Source organism: Dendrobium catenatum, unplaced genomic scaffold, assembly GCF_001605985.2.
Source record: "Dendrobium catenatum unplaced genomic scaffold, ASM160598v2 fragScaff_scaffold_756, whole genome shotgun sequence".
Lineage (NCBI taxonomy): Eukaryota > Viridiplantae > Streptophyta > Magnoliopsida > Asparagales > Orchidaceae > Dendrobium > Dendrobium catenatum.
The window spans coordinates 649,196-670,080 of NW_021319218.1; the positions used below are offsets into that span (position 1 = coordinate 649,196).

At 37.1% G+C, this 20,885-nt stretch overlaps 1 protein-coding gene across 1 annotated transcript; it reads right to left on the bottom strand.

The window, feature by feature from the left end:
• Window positions 1-530: 530 nt before the first annotated feature.
• Window positions 531-20,386, bottom strand: LOC110103937 (putative 1-phosphatidylinositol-3-phosphate 5-kinase FAB1C). The gene is made up of 11 exons (XM_020832835.2): window positions 19,321-20,386; window positions 17,740-18,495; window positions 17,498-17,651; window positions 16,952-17,296; window positions 14,994-15,725; window positions 14,579-14,910; window positions 14,374-14,500; window positions 14,126-14,287; window positions 12,462-14,012; window positions 12,117-12,383; window positions 531-1,115 (listed from the first exon to the last, which is right to left on the bottom strand). Exons 1-11 carry the CDS (start codon window positions 19,563-19,565, stop codon window positions 861-863), a joined length of 4,926 nt encoding a protein of 1,641 aa, XP_020688494.1. The 5' UTR covers window positions 19,566-20,386; the 3' UTR covers window positions 531-860.
• Window positions 20,387-20,885: the final 499 nt, after the last annotated feature.

The window sequence follows — 20,885 nt, forward strand, 5'->3', positions numbered from 1 at the left end:
ATTGTTCTAAGGGTTTATAGTTTATGTGTTTCATTATATGTTCTTTCTTATGTGACTTCCTAATAAATTTCCTATATTAGTTTTCTACTAAATGTCCACATTTTGATATTTGTTTACTTGAAATTGAAATGAAGCATCTTAATTTACAATCCTAATGTTCTCCTACTTGGTTTAAGAACTTATTCTGTTTTAGTTTTCTTAATTTTTGATTTTTTTCATAATATTTTGACACCGGTAAAATTTCTTAAAAAATTGACACACGCCGATACAAGTGCGGTTTTTTTAATCAACAGATGTCCGTTCTACAAACCGATTTCACCATAATATTTTAAACATCCTTAGCGAATTTACGAATATTTTTTCAATAATTATTTAATTCCAAAATTTTGGCTTGAGGAGTTGGGCCGATCTCATGGAGTTCGGTTGACAGAAGGTAGAGCAATGCGTCAAACACCAATGAATATAACTTTTTGCATGACATACATCATAAAAAAGTAAGTAACATACTAATTTGATAGATGAAAATATCATTTTTCATGAACAAAACACCCAACTTGATTGAAATATTGCTTTCATATCACAATTGAGCAGTTTGAATAAACATTGTACAGCCTCCATGGAGAAATAAGAAACAACAAAAAATGAAGGACCTAATACATTCACAATGTATAGGTAATCAACTAACTGGAAGAAGGATACAAAAAAGATAAAAGAAAAGGTAATGATATGTGAAGAAGAAGATGATGATGATGATGAGTACAAATGAAAATATCTGCCTTTCTTTTCTCTGTATTTACCAGTAATATATCCTTTCTCTGGAGCCTCCAAGCTCTGATGATTTGATAGCAGATTTGAGTGGATCATGAAGACCATTGATCTGGGACAGTGAGAAAATACTTTGACATGGCTTTTCTGAACCTTTTCTTATACTGCGATGGAGATACAACAGTTGGGGATTCGTTCTTTGAGCCTCCAAGGATTCCTGTAGCCTTTACCCATGTTTCCAGGTGTTTGTCCCAAGTATATTGCCTCATGTAGTCTATGATTCCAATAACCAGATCTTTTTTCCCCTCATCAACACCAACTAGCAATGAGTAATCCATCACATCAATGGACTGCAAAGCAATGCCAAAAACCCAACGAAAACAAAAGTCAAGAGGAAAGAAGAAACAATTACATGGAAGAAAGAATCAAAGAGCATGCTTTCATAAAGTAAACGAGAAAGAAGTTAGAGGCTAATCCTATCATCATTTCTTATGGAGATTGCGTGGAGCAAAAGTTATATCGACTAGGAATATAGAAAGCAATCTTATGAATCACAAACATAAGTTTCATTTGGGACGGCTTTCTTATTGCTTTTTAAAACAACTTTATAGTATACAAATTTTAATTTTTTACTAAAAAGTTGTTTTAAGAAGCAGTAAAAAAAAACCGTCCCAAACGAAGCCATACTAAAACAGCTTTCTAGTATCTAGGTTTTTTTAGGTTGATCCTATGATCAAATCATGAAAGACGATGTTAATTTAACAATCTAGTTCAAAGACGTCCATTAGATGATGCTACTGTCATAATTTGAGCATCAAATCATGAAAAGATAAATTCTGAGATCAAGACAATTAACTCTAGATTGTATGTATCTTAATAGGGATGTAGATAGTAGTGATTCTTGGATCATACTATTAAGATCCCAAATAATTTCTGTGAAATTCATATGCATGATTGGGTTGTCAATCGAATATGATAAGATATCAAAGCCTAAAAGTTAGTCCACTATAATTTATCTTTGGATGAAAATTTTAGATTATAATAGGATAATAACAAATTCTAAATTAATTTAGATAAGTTTGTGTTTCAATTTTAAATTTTGGATTAAGGTGAAGTCTACTATAATTTATCATTTAACTTGAAAATTACTTAATTTGTTATGACAAATAAGGTTGCTTATATTGTCAATTTTGTTTATGAATTAATTTCTTTCTATAATAAAGCTAATCTAGGATTGCATAAAAGCTCTAATATACCACCAAGAATGATATCTTACGGGACATATAGAAGATCAATTGAAGAAGCGGCATAATTTTAGGCAATATAAAGAACAATACGTGCACAAGTACACCTCAGAGTTCCATCATAATGCAATTAAGTTGGAAATGAATTTTAGAGAGGTACAAGAACTAATGCAGTATACCTCATGCTATATTTTAAATTACAAATTAACTTTGTCTATTCATGATTGTTGATATCAACTAGGAAGTATGATAGAGATACTCTAAAGCGAAACAACTAAGGCATAATAGGGAAGACTCAGAGAAAATCGAGAGATGAGTCTTCTTTCTCCAAAAGAAAAAAAAAAGGAAAATAAGACCAACAATAGCCCTTTCTCTTATAAAATCAATACTTTTAGAAAGTTCTATGATCATTACCAAATATCTGTCCAAAACAAAAACAAAATACTAGAAGTAGCATCATGAAGTATTACTTGAAAAATAAAGGAAAGATGGGAAAGAAAAAGCAATTTTTGATATGGCGGGGCTTACACCTCACGCTATATATATTAAAACTTACATAAATCTTGAAGTAAATGCCCAACATTGGACTCTATAGGAGAAGAGGAAGGGAAGAGAGCAGTTCATCATAATGATGATTCAAATGATGAACCCCTTAGAGATGACAGTGCTGATCACTACAGGAAAAATGCCTATTACCGGCGGTTCTAACCGGCGGTTTAAGGACCGCCGGTGTTACCGGCGGTGTAGCCGGCGGTTTAACCGCCGGCTTTTAACGGCGGCCTAACCGATAATTTTGGTACGATAAACCGCCGGTACTAGCGGCGGTCCCTAAACCGCCGGTAAACCACCGGACTTCAATATGAACCGGCGGTTTAACGGCGGCCTGGACCGCCGTTGATAAGTTATTTTTGACCGGCGGTCCGGACCGCCGGTAAATGCCCTAATACGACCAGACCCTGCAACTCACATTTCATTCTTAATCTTTCCTTCTCTCTCGTTTCGGTCGCTCTGCCGTCGCCTCCGCTCATCCGACCGCCACCGACAAAGCTTCTCCGACCGCCGACCCAGATCCGACCGCCGACCCAGATCCGACTGCCGACGATTAAACTCCAACGTCCGACCGCCGACCCAGTCCGACCCCAAAACCGACCGCCGACTTTCAATTTTCAACCCTAGATTTCTATTTTAAGGTATTTTTTTATGGTTTTTCTTTGATTATTTGTTCTCACTAGACATTTGCAAGTGTTAGAGATATTTTGGATGATTTAGATAGTAGTAATGCAAGAGGTAATGTTGTAATCATTTGGATAGATTTAAATTTTTTTTTAGGATAGATCAAATTTGTTGATTGTGACTTTGAGTTAGAGCAAGATAGGAAGAGAGAGATTGAGGGAGAGAAAAGAGAGGGAGAGGGAGAGAGATCATATATGAGAGAGCAAGAGAGAGAGAGAGAGAGAGAGAGAGAGAGAGATAAAAGAGAGGGAGGGAGAGAGAGAGAGAACAAGAGCTAGCATTGAGATGAGGGAGAGGGAGAGGGAGAGAGAGAGAACAAGAGAGATAGATAGATAGCAAGTGTTAGAGAGAGCGAGAGATCGAGAGAGAGAGAGAGAAAAGAGAGGGAGAGGGAGAGAGAAAAGAGAGGGAGAGTGAAAAGAGAGAGAGGGAGAGAGAGAGAGAGAACAAGAGAGAGAGCGATAGATAGAGAGAAAGCAAGAGCGACTAGAAAAGTAAATCCACTCTTCTACCAAAACATCCTCATCCACTCATCCACCTAAACATCTCTGCAACACTTAACTTAGTATTATGCTTGTCATTTAATGGCCAACATTCGGCACCATAAACCATTGCATGTCTCACTATCTTATAGAATTTTCCCTTAAGTTTGAGGGGGAATTTTCTATCGCACAACAAGCCCGTACATTCCTCCATTTCAACCATCCAACTTGAATTGTGCTGATAATATCTTCATCTATTTCACCATCACTCTGAATAATAGATCCAAGATATCTAAGATGTGTACTCTTATTAATGACTTGATTGTCAAAAATTACACTCCATATATTTAGTTTTAGATACACTTAAGTGAAAACCTTTAGACTCTAGGATTGACATCCATAATTCAAGTTTACCTTCAACTCCCCTCTCTAATCTTATCAACTAGAAGAATAGCATCAACAAAAAGCATACACAAAGATACATCCTCTTGCAAATGACATTGAAAATTAATGCCCTTTGCTCTGGAGATCAATTTCACAAAGATGAGGATGTTTAGGTTGAGAGATATTATATAGCAACTTGTGAACTTGTGATTGTAACCTTATGATGAACAAACTTGTGAACTTGTGATTGTAACCTTTATGTTTGATGATTGTAATCTTGTGAACTTGAAACTTGTGATTGTATTTAGAATTTATGGTTCTGATGAATATAGCGGCGTGTTGCCCAAAATGTATTGCTTTTTCAGCAGGTTTAGACTTTAGGGTGAACCTCCCTCAAATAGAGGGAATGCTGTCAATTTTTTTTGGCAGGTGCTACAGGTTTCCGGCGGCCCACCGGTGGTTTAGCCGCCGGAAACTACGATACCGGACGGACAATACTAAACCGCCGGTAATGTCATTACACCGCCGGTACTTAACCGGTGGTTACCGACGGTCGCCGGCGGTGTTACCGTGGACGTCAGGCAGTGTACACCATCGGTAATACCGACGGCTAAAACCGCCGGGTATCGCCGGTAATTTAACCGACGGTCTACCGGCGCATGCCGGCGGTTTAGCGAACACACGACGCCCGCTTTAACCGCCGGACGACCGTCGGTAATATGACCGCCGGTTTGCCGTCGGTCAACTAACCGGCGGCGTGACGGCCGGAAAACCGCCGGTTGAAAATCCAGTTGTCACCGACGGTATAAGCTGCCGGAAAACCGCCGCATAAATAAACCGCCGGTAAAAGACCGCCGGTATTAGTTTCCTACGCCATTTTTACCGGCGGACTGTATGCCGCCGCCAAGCCGCCGGTAAATAGGAAAACCGCCGGTTTAGCCATAGTAACCGCCGGAAAAAACTGCCGGTTTTTGGCATTTTTCCTGTAGTGGATGACTTTTGAGTTCTTATGTGATATGTCATTGCAATTTATTTTTGAAAATTTGAATTATATGTTAGTGAAAAGAATACTGGGATTTGGGAAAGATAGAATTTTGAGTTGAACTATATTTCATGTTGTCGTATTATTGGGATATTTTGATTTCACTTCATATCTTATGCTTTTTATATTTTCTTTTATTCACTCATTAGTACATAAAAAATTTATCATTTTATGTTTACGCAATCTTTTGATTTTGAGGCTTACGCCTTAAAACGCCTTGAGGCTTACGCCTCGCCTCACGAATGAAAAACGCCTCAATACCCGAATACGCAATTTTAAACATTGACTGGCGGTTCAGTTCGGTTCGATGCATAAGCGGTTTTAAAACTGAATTGGACAGTTCTTGTGACCGGTTCACGATTGAACCGGTTGAACCGACCGGTCTGATCCGATTTTTAAATCATTGAGCCAAACTATTTTCAAACCAAACTGAACTTTAGTTTTTCAGTTTGGCCAATATGGTTTGCTTTTAGATTAATCAAAATATAATTAAGTAATAATTAATCTAATTATCTTGATCTTAAATAATATATATTAAGAAAATCAAGATATTTGTACAAAACTTTATAATTTTGTTATATGACATACATAATATCCTCATTATCTTTATGTCACTTGTTTATTTATATGACTTGGTTATTTAATATTTTAAAAATAAAATAAAATCAATTTTACAAAAGAAAAAAATTGAACTAATAATCAAACCCAAATAAAGTCAAAATTATGATCAATAATCAAATCAATGCTTTAGCAAACAAACTAAACTAACCAAATAAGATAGATTTAATTTAATTTTTTGGTATCCTTATGCCTCCTCAAATCCATACTTACCCATCTTCACTGCTCTTCTGCCGAAACCAGCCGCCCTCTACCCATCTTCACTGCCAATCTTCTACCCACGCAAGACTCCAGGCCGAATCCTCCACACCTCCTCTAGACCTACTCTAGCCGATTCCATCCCTGCCCTAGGTCGACGCCAAACTAGCCGCAAACTTCCATTTCATTCGGTCCAGAGAGAGTATGCAAATAAAAATTTTGTGAAATTTGTGTATTTTGTCGCTGCCGACACCGCTGTCATCATTACCTCACGCAGGTGTAAAACTCTTAAAGTCAAAACCCTATTTTTGGCGTTTGCGGCAAGCCGAAAAATCGCCCATAAATGCTTTTCTCTAGTGTGGTGGAAAGGGAACCCAATGCGACGCTTCCGGCGAGGCGGGTAGGTCATGTACACATTTTTTACTAGCGTAGTGGGGATGAATATAAGTTCCCGTAGGCGCCTCTGCACCTACGGGGAAATAATTACATATTTCAAACAGGTATCTAAAGACCCATACATGTCTTTCTCTGGCGTTATGGGATTGAAGACTCACGGCTGCGGTGTCATCTGACACGTACCGTACACACTTTTCTTTAGCGTAGAGGGAGGCTTAGACTTATAAAAATTTTCCTAAACGGGGGAGATGCCGGGAGGCTGCCTGATTTTATAGTGGCAGGGGACTTGGACTGAAGAAAACGACAATTTTGAACTTAAGAAAACCATAATGAACTAAATAGGAAACTTGAACAAACACAAAAAATTTAACTTGAACTTGCACATTGAACATGCAAAGAATCCAAACTCAAATAAACTAAATGTGAGGAGCTTTAACTTGATGTGAATGATTTGAGCAGACAATTGAACTTGCAAGGACACAGGGGACTTGAACAAATTGCAAAGGACATGAACATGATTTGAATCAAATGACAAAGGCTTGCATACTTGAACTTGAATGAACGAGCAATAAGGAACAGAACTTGTGAACTAATAACAAGGAAATGAATATCAAATCAACGGATACTCGAGCAAACCAGAAATGCAAACAATGAATAATGATCCCATTTATTTAATTGAACATCAATGAGTAAATAAAAGGAAATGATAAGAGAACTCTCATTGCCTATTATAGCTTGCTTATAAATAGCGAATTAAAGTGGCCTATCGGGTTCAATTTACAAGTTTACAAGCAAGAAGCAAAAGTCTGCAGTGAACATGAACTTTCATTGAGTGTATGCAGGAGAGGTAGTGAACGAGGTAACTGGCTTACAAGCATAAGTGTGAGCTTATGACATATACAAAGTTCTATCTACAAGCTGCTAAAAAGAACATTGAACACCACTTGTTGCAATATGACACCTCTAATAAGTGCTACAATGTATTCATGATAATTATGTCCATTAAAATACAAATGACAACTAGCAATGACAAAAGCATAATTACTCATGTCATGAGCCATTAAGCGACATGAAGAATAATCAATAGTATGCGCAATGAATTGTCTAGAGATAGATGATAAGAGACATGTGATGAATGTGATAATTTGCTAGCCATCATACACAATGCAGTAGGTCTACAAGAAAAACAAGAGGAATGTGAAGGATATACCCTCCTTTCAACCAATGCTGGCTAATTTGCAAATAAATACACAATATTCTATCTACAAGCAATCATGACTAATATAGTCTATTGGAAAATAACCACTGAAATACTATGAATATGAAAGAGCACAAACAAAATGTGGATGAAATTATAATAACAAATGAAAACGTCTACAAGTTGTGTGGTAAGGGACAATGAATATCGTAAGATCCCACAAACAACATTGGCTAAAATACAGATGAATGCATCAGTCTTTTACGACACAAGGTCAATGTACAACAAGTGTAATGATGCTTTGTGGCCGGCTTTAAAACACAGGCGGATACATTCAGCTCTAAAATCAACAAATCCAAAGTTGATGATATTCTTCATAGAGATCATGCGAGAAGAAGTAGTAGTCCCTATTGCATTCATCTGGGAATATTGATGAAGGGGGGTTATAGATGTCATAAAACACTACAGCTTGGCCACAAGTAGCTGTAGAAAGATTATCACGCATACAACAGTCCACCTGTGGATAATGACGAACATAGGGAAATTTTTGTATGTAAAGCCTTTAACTTACAGGTTCACAATTAACACATCTACCTGCCCGCAAGCAACAATAGTAGTTGTATAACAAAGATTGGGGATCATTGCAAAGACATAAAGAACAAGAGAAAGTGACGACAGGATATATGCCGCAAATATCATAGATTCTTTAGGCATGTGGAACTCGTGCGAGGTTATTTGCAAGCAGAGACGAAGATGCACGACACATACGAGTTCTCTACGAATACAGATGTACACACTATATGTCACCTGTAGTAATAGCAGATGTACTGGAAAGACTAAAGACTGCAGCAAATGCATAAGGAATGCAACAAAATGCAAACACACCTACATTCTCTTGTGAGAGACTCGTCATACATGCTAGAAATCATCCATGAGTAAAATGCAAAAGGATTACAGCAAAAGAAAGTTCCTACGAGTCGCTGTAGGAACGTTGTATGTACAATACACTATCTACAAGTAAATACAAAAGAATTACAGTGGATGCAAATATCTACAAGCAATAACAGGAGATTCATTAACGCTTATGTTGCATTGATACACCTATTTATGAAGGTGTGATGTATCTGATACATCGATACACGGATATACGACACCGATACATGTCGGATACATGTATCGGATATTATTTAATTTCAAAAGGGCATACGTATCTGATACCCGTGTCCATCGAAAAACAAAAAAAAAACAAAAAAAGGACCCGTCATATTTACTTACGCGGATGCGAGCGAGGTTCTCTCATTTCCGAGATGGATTCGAGTCTCTTGATGACATGGTAATATTAGAAATTGTTAATCTTTCACTTGATGAGCCTGAATTAGAAGCTATGATATTTATTGAAGATGATATATAAGTTCAAAGACAAACCACTGAAGAAGCTAATCATATCATTCCTTTTATTGAATAGTTGAAACTTCATGTGCTAGACAATTTATGTTTATGCTTTTGTTGTTGTACTAGACATTTAATGCTTGCTTTTATTTTGATATTATAAGCTACAAGGCTATAAATGATGTTACTTTCATTTTTTTTTTGTAATTTCAAATATTATGCTTTGATTGATTTCTTAATTTTTATGTATGATTTATAAATTATAATGTCGTGTCCGCATCGTACCCTTATCCTGTATTTTTAAGAATTAACGTGTAGCGTATTTGTATCGTGTCGTATCCAAGTAGCCGTATCCGTATCAGTGCAACAAAGGTCAGCACACAAACAAATTACCCACAAAAAGCAACAAGCAGTGCACGACAGTCTACCTGTACAAAACAAGTAGATAATCAGTGCAACACCACGCCACCGAATCTGCAACACTTATACAAGCAGATATAAAGCGTCTACGAGATTCTACATAGAGTAAGGGCACACCCGTATGCTGATCATTCGCACAGTTGATTAGCACTAAATGTTCCTAAAAATGCCCCCACACGTACACTACAAATGTATACAAAAACACAAAATGCATGTGCAATTGTATAACAGCATGGGTCCCCGGTGAGTCTGATATGGGTACACATGTGACATCTAGGCATGCTACGCGAGTCAATAAGTAAATTTAAGTTCGAACCCGAGCATGATATATGGGTCAATAGAAGTCGACACGATTTGAACTACCAAACAAATATACGGTCATGGCGTCGACTGAAATATTTGTTTGAATACATTCATGTTAGGCCTTCAAGGCCTGTAACCAAGAAATTCATCAACAAAAATATAAAGCCTACAATGAACCCGATCCTTTGTCGATAGGTAGACAAAGTCGACAAGAATCGACCCATAAATGAGATTCTCATAAGTAACCCGATGATGGCCGTGTTGAATGCAAATCTCAACCGGAGGAGTCAATTCTAAATATTCAAAATTCCACCCAAATATCCACAAAATTTAAGACTCCAAAAGTTCCAAAACTCAAAATATTTAAAATCGAAATTAATCGTCAACCACTTAAAGCAAAACTCATGCACCCTCCGCAACAGTTTGTCAAGGTGGACAAATTTGAAAATATATTTCATCTCACAAAGAGCTAATGTCCGGTCGAGAATATCAGTATGATTCATTCTCAAATCATCTCCTATCAGTAAGGATGTGGCACGTATCCTCTAACTAGTGATTTTACCAGCAAATGACACCGCATGTAAATGGTTCTGATTGAGGCCCTCTAAACATAATGGTTTACCGCCAAATGGCACCACTAAATTATGGTTATGGCTAGAGCCTGCATGCTCCCCAATGGCTTCAAATCCTTGAAATATGAATCAATAGGGTATAATCGATAGGGTACAAAGCCCTCAGTCAGCTAAGGTGAATTCAAATTTGTTCCCTTAGACAAACATTCACCCTAGGTCTACATGTTACCCTTAGACGAAGCAACCCATGGCTGCCGACAAGGATCCTTCTGTCAGGTTGGGTCGACTACCTCCTCTGACTAAGTAGACCACAGGCCATGATATCCCGGGAAGATGGAACCATGGGTTCTTGATCGGGTCCATCATCCATTCCCCCACCATCTGCTTTAAGTACAAGATGGTGAAATTTTTATTTTAAATATTAACCCTTCAAAAATTCCAACCCATGTTGTTACTATATGTCAAATATGTATTCTCTACGTATTTGATTGATGACTAGCCTTAATCGAAAGTTCTCTCTAATTATTGGGAGGGGTAATTAACTATAGGGGCTTGCGCCCTATGATGCACCGACACTTCTCCTCAAAGAGGCGTGCAGTGTCCGACACCGTGTCCGACACGACACTCATCCGACACTCCTCCGACACGTGTCGGACACGCCGAAAAATTGTCCGATCAAAAAAATATTAAAAACAAATTAGACACGCGTGTCGGACACGCATATCTTAAATATTTTATAATTTTTTTAAAAGTAATTTCTTATATTTGGCGAGATTTAAACTAAATTTCTTATTTCATATCCACAACACCAAATCAACGTCCGCATTTAATACCCATTCATTAAATATTCTCATTTTCATTTCTCTTTGGCAGTGAAGGTATTTTCATCTCCTCTCTTTTTGCACAAGTACAAATATTTCTTTTGTTGAACCAGAGTTGAAAGTAGTGATATTCAATGATGATGATATTGAAGGTCAAAAACAAACTTCTAAAACTAATCCTAGTTGTTGAAGCTTAAATGCTTGATGTTGTAGTAAGTGATTATTTGCTTATATTTTTGTAGTTGTACTAGATATTTTGTACTAAATATTTTATATTATAAGCTAGATAAGTTATCATGTCATTCATTTATTATTGTTTGTCATTTTTAATATGATATTACATTAATATATACACTATATAAAAAAATATATTGCCGTGTCTACGTATTTGATTGATGACTACCATAAAGCATGTCATGACGTGCTTACAACCTGTGTGGCAAGACATAACCTATATGGTGAATCCGGGTTTGTGGGACTTGCACTGTAAGACACGTTTGTCATGACGCGGTTACAGCTTGAGACAAGGCATGATTGTGTGTCCCAACAGATAACCTACAGCAAGGCATAGACTGTGGTGACCTCTACCATACAACATTTTATGGTACGCTTATAACATGAGTGGAAAGGCATGATTTGCATGATGAGACAAGATATGTAGGACATGGATCCTAAGACATGTAATGACTTGTTTGTAGCCTATGGAAGGCATGAATTATGTTTCCTCATAGGCTAATGAAATGAAGATAACTTGTGTTTGTGTTCTGCAGCATAATGAAAGGGGATGCTTAGACAATAACTTTGATATGTTGGAAATGAATGACATTGAAACTGTGTGAATGACAACTCCTTATGATTGTGTTGTTGACTCTATCATTTGACTATATTATTATTAACCTTGGTTTGATTATGTTAGGCTAATAGTTTATGTCCTGCTTTAAATATATTTAGTGTTTTACCCCTAAGTTATTCCAAAGCTACTCCATGAACATTGTCCCAGGGTTTTCTAAATAACAAATAATCATAGGACAATCGGTTTTTTGAATTTTACCGCAAGAAATGATGTATCATTCCATATGGCTCTTTCCAACTTTCTTTTTGCCTTGCTGCTCAGAAAAATTGGCTTTGTGCGTAATGTCTCCAACAGATTCAAATCCATCAAAACTTTGTTGGTCCCGGAAGAATCGGGATTGTAGCGGGCACGTAACGAACCCTTAAGGTCATAAACTCTTGATACATTCCTTCCATAAAAGAGGTTCTCCATCACCATCAAGTCCATCTTCACTTCCTTTCCACCTTTTAAGTGCTTAACAGTCACCTATGAAACGAAACCAATGAAAAAATTATACAATCTGGCACTAGTAATAGGGTAAGTTTAATAAATGAGATATCGTACCTGATAAATGCCAAGGACTTTTGCAAGGCACGTGGGACTTCCAGAATTGATATACTCTGTCAAATAGTTGAAGTACTGCGGAGCAAAGTCTTCAAAAGAATCCAACTCTGTTCTTGTTACTTGTTTAATGATGAATCTCTCATCCAGTGACTTCGCAAAATACACATTACTTTTCCCACCTTGTGCATTCCATTTCTTGCAGCGGCTCAGAGAACGAATAAAATCCAGATCATTTGGACAGCATTTCTTCCTTAGTGCATCAAATTGCTTTGCAAAATAGCATGTAACAGAGAATTTTACTCCATTGCCTTTTATTGAATAGTCATCATCGAAAGAAAATTTAAAATGAAGATTTTTGGGATCTGTAATTCTACTCCCATGAAGTGACTTAGATTCATCTAATCCATAGTTCCAAGGCTGGGTACCATCAGCTTGAAACTGAGAAACTGATGAGCTAGCAAAACCAGCATTTATCTTGTAGTCCTCAGAGCTTATCTCATAATGTACAGGTTTACAGCTTGTGAAATTGGCATGTTCTTGCGAACTAATTACATAGGATATAATGCTTGTTGGCTCATTGTCATAAAGTGCAATTACTATATCAATCTGGCCTACTTGAGGTACTAGCAATCGAGCCACTTCACCTGCTATTCGAGAAACTGATGAGATAAAGACAGGTTTATGATTGGAAAGAAAATTCAATCTCTTGATAGATGAAGGAGATCTTCGGATAAATCCCTGATGAGTGCTTGGGATTGAAACCATGCCACTAGAAGCTCTGGAGCCATCAAAAGATTTGACTGAAGGCAAATGCAATGAAAGAGGAGATAATCCTCGATGGAGTCTGTTCCGCAATCTCAAAGCAGAATCAAAAGAATTGACCCTAACTGGAGACATCAACTTATTGTAGTGCAGACTGTTCATCTGACTAATTTGTCCAACCAAGTCAGCTTTTTCATTGCTGGGAAGCTGATCATTAAGTGATTGGCTTGAGCCAGTCCATGCTAAATCAATTCTATCAGACAGGTTAGATGCAGGTGGCTTTAAACACTTGGAACAAAATGTATCGCTACATCGATCATAGCCTCTTTGTTCTACATCCCCTCTATAACATTGACCAGAGATCAAATTGAAACCTGCAGCACCAACATAGCCTTCAACGGTCTCAACTGACAAGTCCATCTCAACCAAGTTACTTGTATTGCATTCCAAAATCTGCATGCTGAACTCTTCATGTTGCTTTGTACAGCAGTTCTCTGAGAAGATGAGTGACCTCGCATTGCATTCCACTGATGAACCTAACAGTCCCCCCTTACAAACAGGTTCACTCATGAGTTCTGTCTTGATGCAACGAACAAATTCTTCCGGAACTTGGGGACGCACCTTTGCATTAGAAGTTTTAGAATTGGAAAACGAGTCTAGGAGACAGAGACGACGATCCCACATTACAGAGTCAATTAAGAGTCTGAGTTTCAACCGATTTAGTTCTAAGATATCAAGAAACCCTGGAGAAATCTGATCATTCTCCACAGATGCTGGTTTGAGAAAGACCTGTTCAATATGAAAAAGGCAGCTTATGTTCAGCACCACATTTTAACACAAAAATCAGACTGTTTGGGAACTCTAATGACCAGCCAAGAGTCACAAACAAATAATTAACTTACATCAAACTCAGTTCTATCTATTTGCAGGACATCCTTCAGCTCTAAAATATGCTTGTGTAAAATTTCTTTTATGGGCTCACTATCACATCTTGAAATCTTCAGCTCAATTTTCTCAAGGGCATTAAAAACCTCCAAATGCAAGGAGTCCAAACTTGAAAGTATCTGTTGGGAAACTAGTCAATAAACCCTTGAATATATGATGCTTAAAACTATTTAGGAAAAAATGCAGTAAAAATCAAATAGCATACCAGATTTGCCTCGCCTCTCAGCCATTCTTGCATAGTGTGACCAGAAAAATCAAGCACCAGAGGTGGCAAGTAAACAGAAAGAATGTCTACATGTGAATAGCGAAAGAAAGCAACCATATTGCCAAACCTGTCAAAGAAAATAATCAGAATCATGCTTTTATAAAAAAAATTCAATGTTCGCAGAAACCATTTCTAAAGAGAATACCCATAGAAGCGAAGGCAATCTTTTTGCAGAGAATGACCACAACTTGCCAAACGGTTTGCAGTTGCATGGTTTGAAAAGCTAAGCTCCAAAAATTTCCCAAAAGATAGACCCCAAGCCGCATCAGACAGGACTACCCTATGTGTGGAAGGTGGGATTTCATCTCTGCGTTCACACTTGAGACACCTGTGCCACATCCATATCTTTCCATCTCGTTCACCAGGCAACTTCATTGAAGTCAGTCGCTTAACACTTATTGTGAGGCTCCCTTGCTGGTGAGTATAACAACGAATATGAGCCTCAGCTGGTTCATTGCAAGAGCCACAGCTGGAAGTCTGCGAAGAAGGGAAGGAAATCATGTTGATGTTGAACATGACAGGCACGTAAATATATTGATGTTGTGAACACACGGTTTTACCTGATTAAACAAATCCTCATGGAGATACCTTCCTAATGGTTTATCAAAACTACCATAGAACTTGATACGGAAGAGTTGAGAGCGTTCGCACACTGTTCCTTTAGGAATGCATGTACTTGATAAAGAAACTAAGATGCTCTGGCTGTCAGCTGTAGAAAAGTACTCTTCAGTAACCTCAAGGTTATCATTTCTGTCGGAATGTTCAGCAGCTATCAAGTGCTTATAAGTAGATATACTACTTTTATCTCTTACTGGACTATCATCTCCTACTATTAAATTATGACTGCTAGGTTCTTTACATAGGCCTCCACTTCGAGTGCTCTCATTCTCAACTAGAATATTACCAGAGAACTTATGGTTAAGTGAACAACTATGATCATTTTGCTCAGCAGCAATGTTGAGGATGCACTCATCTTTATATGAAACATCTGAGCACAAAAATGGGCTTTGCATGCCATTCTTGCTATATATAACAATTTTTTCATGTTTTTCAGCATCTGGTTGTGTTATGCTGGACCCAGCTGACCTTGAGGCCTTAGTTGCAGCAGCATCAGCATTCATTATATCCTCTGAAATAGAGCAAGGAACCTTGATGGGAAGTTTAGGAAGTGTGGCACCCTCATCTGCAAGAAATGAGGTCTCAAGCGATAGATGATAGGCTGCAAAGATTGCCAATGAAATAACACGCTTAACATTTTTCAGTTCCTCCAGACAAGCGCCTCTTAGAATAATCTACATGTATCATAGACTAGAATCAGATATTGATATTTATAACGGAAAATATATAAGTTTATAGATCAGTGAAAGTAACATGTAACTAACCATGTCAAAACGTTGCCTGATCATATTCATTAATTAAGTCAATTGGTGACTTGGGTAATTTGGCATGAATACCTACATTTAGAAGGAAAATACCTAAACAGAGATATTAAACGGAGGCCTTCCAATGACCCGGTTATGAAAGTTGAGGTATTAGATTTGACTTATGTTAAGAAAGATAGAGGTAAACCTAAAAAGACTTGGTTAGAAAATACTAGAACTGATCTTGCTTTATTAGATTTAAATGAGAATTTGACTTTTAACAAGACAATGGTGAAAAAGGATTCATGTAGCCGATCCAACGTAGTGGGACAAAGGCTTGATGTTGTTGTAGAGATATTTGTGTTCTACTCCCACCTCCAATCAGACTACTGACCATTTGACCAAAGGATTGACAAGTTCTTTTTAAAAAAAGTGAATAAAAAGCTCAATTGGTTTAATGTGTACAAATCAGCCTGAGATGAAGTATTAAAGATGTTGGAGTTTCTTCGTATATTATGAAAGAAATTATTCCTATCGACAATATTTGATGGGCTAATTACTAGCGGGTAATTCCAAAGAGCAATTGCAGTTGGCAAGCAGCCAAATATGGCATGGTAGCTATAGAAATAATGGGAAAGCGTCCCCTTGGCCCTCGGATTAATGGCATCGCTACCGATAGTCCCCAAATTATTGACTTGGAGCTTAAAGCCTATGCTGATTTACGGATTTTTAATGTAATTTCTGTTATAGTATTTTTTTTCTTCTCTCACATGGGCTTGGCTTATTTTCTTATGCTTTTTACCAATTATAAAACTCTATAAATAGCGCTAGTTTAGGCCAAATAAGCACACTGAAGTATTCCAATTTCCTTCCTCACAATTTCTCTTCTATTTATTTCGCACAATGCATAAGTATATTCACTTTAAATATGGTTCACCAAACAAAATCACTAAATATAAAACTATACAATTACCAGGGGAAATGGTTCAATACAAAGCTAGTTTTCTAATAACAAAAGAGATATGAATTCCCCAAAATTGCAAACACAATACATGCTAAAATAACACAAGCAACTATTTCTCATACAAACATGATCACAGTAGATTTAGCACCAATTAAATCTTGAAAGATGGAAAGAAGAAAGAAAGTAGAATTACCGTACAGCCCAAACGCCTAGGACAGCCTTCAAAATACATCAATGTCTTCACAGATCTTTTGCTTGGATGAATACCTAATGCACATTCTTCAACAACCTTCTCAACTCGAAATACCTCACATTGTCCCAATTGTGCTGAAGCAACATAATCAATTGATGGAACTAGCTGAGCACCAGTACAACGAGATATTCTCTCCAAAATTGACCTCTTAACATTCAACACTAACGATATTTCCTTAGCCAAAAGATACTCCTGTGCATAAGAAGATACACTTTTCTCAACTAAAAGTACATTAGTCCGATGAGCCTCAATCTTGGCAACAGCCATCTTCAGGTGATCACTCTCCTGTGTGATTGAATCATCAGAATATAGATGAAATGTGGGATTTAGGCTTCGTTTGGGATGGCTTTCTTTCTACTTCTTAAAGCAGCTTCCTAGTACAAAATTAAAAAATTTTGTACTAGAAAGCTGCTTTAAAAAACAGAAAGAAAGCCGTCCCAAACAAAGCCTTAGAAGAAAAAGTAGTTAGAGGGTACGGGATAAAACCTTTTCCATTACAGTATTTATAGATGCCAACTTATTACAAACTCTTTGGTACTCCAGTGCTCCACCCAAAAGCAAAATCCTTGGATTTTTGTGTTGTGAAACCATGCGCTTGTGTTTCACATTTTTTGTACAAACTATCCCCTTAATAAGAGAGCTGAAAAAAAAAATAACAATCATTCTATTATACCAATAAAAAGAGTTTAAGATGTCAAAATTATTTAAGGAAATTGGCAAAACAATACCTATCATAGGGAGTTCCAGATGATACACACTTCACCTTCACATAATGACCAGGATCCATGCTTCCACCTTTACTAGTGTCTGGTTTAACAAATCTTGCAGCCTGCCATGCCAAAGAAGAAATAATCTCCAACCAACTCCCTGTACCACTTGCATTGCTAACCTGAATCTTTTCATCTTTAAGTAACTGCAACACCAACGCTGTGAAATGCCTACGTACAGCATTTCCTAAATGCTCTTTATTGGGATCATTGAACTTCTCTCTGGTTGGAAAAGCATCACCAGCAAAGCTATTTGACAAAAAATCCACAGTTGAGCCTTCAACATCATCATCCTCATCATTATATTCAAAAAAACCATTTTCCACGTCATCATTCTCATCTTCAGGAGGGGGAGGATACCAAATACGCGCATTATTTTCAAAATCGAATGTTTGTTGATCCCCCTGGTTAACATGACAACGGTATGGCGAAAGATTATCATCCGCATAGTAACTTTCCTCAATTTCAGTCCCAATTTTCCTGGAGTAAACTGGCTCTTCTTGACTTAAATTGATAACCTTAGACCCAGGGCTATCACCATTATCATCAGGTCTACTAGGACTATCCCAAGGACTAGAATTCACAGACTTGAAGCTACATAACTCTTGACTACAACTAATACTAATGGAATCTACATCAGAAATGTCCTGAGAGAACTCACTATTGGGACTAACAAAACGCTTCCCGCTGTCATCCCCATCCTCTTCATCATCACTCCTGCACAAATATAACCATTTAAAGCAAATTAACTAAGTGATCTAGTAGTCTTTGTTTGAATTGAAAGAAAGTGAAGGAAAAGAAGTAAAATTCCAATAGTTTATAAAGCAATTATAAATTTGCAATCATTGATTTAAGCTTATAAACCCTTATTCATTTCCTTTTACTCAATATCCTAGCATTCAAACAAAACAAAAGTGGTTGCTTGCTAGGAAGATTTAATCACGATTTAGGCAAATCCTGCCAAACAAATGTTTGGGAACATTAAATCCTACCACAGAGTTTAATCCTATTTTTTTCTACTATTTACGATTTAATGTGACTTAGTTATCATAGAGAATAGTAATGTGAACTTTTAGTTTATTTATATAATAGTTATAGGAAATTAATGGTTTTCTTGATTAGATGTTATTTCATATAGTAACTTATTCATAGGAGTCGTGAAATCTATTGAGCCATCTTTAGTTTACGTAGGCTCTTTGTTTTTTTCAAGTTTAGCACAATCATCTTGTTGAGATGTTATCTCCAACATGAGACCTCTTACAATCTAAAAATAGGTTTGCTTATCCAGAGTTGTATTTTCAGTTTGGATCATTTTGAATCTTGTTTTATGAGATATGATTTCTTAAATCTTAAATCCTGAAACAAATAACCAAGCAATTTATCAAGATTTTAGCCAGATTAAACGATCGTCATGCCAATCATAATCTACTAAATACAAATTTGCAAGATATACTAAATCATACTTGAATTATATCCTACTTGTAGACAAACAGCCCCTTAGTTTAAAAAATAAGAGCAAACGCAAGCAAGAAAGCTACAAACCTATAAGTGGAGCATCTGAGATGAGTTGAAGAAGATAACTGCTGCAGGTCAGCCGGATGGGCAAGCCTGTTATGGCCAAATCCTCTTGTAGGTGAGGCAAGAGACTTAAGTACGGAATCATGGAGCTGCAGTCTCTCCTCATAGTCCTGTGGCTCTGATAACAAGTTGCCACAACTGTGAGAGCGGTGGCTAGCCGGAAACAAACGGCATTCATGGCAACTGGCTCGATCACCCAAGTTCGACATCCAAGTCTTGCAGACCGGACAAACAGAGGACTCCCAAATCCAAGCACTCACTTTCGCCAAGAGGTCAAGCAACGGGCAAAGAACTATTCCCACAAGCAGGAGGACCGCTCCCAATCATAAAACGAACCCAGCAGTTCCTCCGACTATGCAAACTCTCCTTCACTAAAAACGAAGAGACCTATATCAAACACGAACTGAACACTTGAAGAGGAACTGTCAGCGTAAACTTCACTAATCGGTAAAGAGAAAAAACCCTCGGTGTCCTCCAAGGTAAAAAAAAATAGGAAGGTGACCAAGCGAAAATTCCTGATGAACTCCAGAAAAAGTTCACAACCCTCTTGAGAAGCCAAAATACCTCGAGAGAGCGGATCTTATTTATTATACGATGAAATAAAACGAACCAAGTTGCCAAAGTTCTATCTTTCGCCAATTTCCACCCCGCAAGCAGACGAATCAAAGAAGTTCAACCGATCCCCGACTGCTCCCTGACCATAAAGGCTGCAAAACTTGAAATATAAAGGACTGAAATACACGACGCATGGGAGACTAGATGACCGCGAGGATGAGAAGAAGAATGAGTGGGAGAAGGAGTAGCTTGGTTCCGTTTCTTGAGGAAGAGGAGAGCGAGGTGAAAGACTGGATCTCGAACGTAGCAGACACTCCCATCTTTTTTGCTGGCTAAGTTGAAGAAAAAACAAGAGAAAAAGAAGCAAAAGGTGAAGAGAGGAAGATCGAGATGTAAAGAGAAATTATGGTAAGCTTTAATGGAGATAGTGTACAGTGCACGCTTTTGGATTGCATCTGAATATTTTCGGTAGATATCGCCGTCATTATTTAGCAGAAGAAGAGGAGGGAAACGGAGGTGATGAGATAGAGAGAGAAAGACCGTGCAGCCGGAACCAATAGGAGGTGATTTTCAAATAGGATTTTTTTTTTTTGCAAATTAATGCATATCATTTAAATTTTAATTATTTATAAAACTTATTTTATTTTATTGTATTTTATTCATAAATTATTCACATAAATATTAGAGTTCAATACAAATTAAAATTTAAATTTTTCATTTTTATCAAATAATCAATTATTTAATTATAGTACTTGCAAATGGAAGAATTTGATGATTCATTATTTTAAGATGTAGTATGAGATTTATAAATATATTTTATTTAGATTAATTTTTTTTAATTATTTGGACTAATTTTTTAGGCTTCTAGAATTCCTATAATTGATTTTAAATTAAAAAAATATTTTCCAACTTGAAATAATTTTTAATGGAGATCAATTTTTCAATCAGGATTTGAATGCCCTTAAAAAATAACG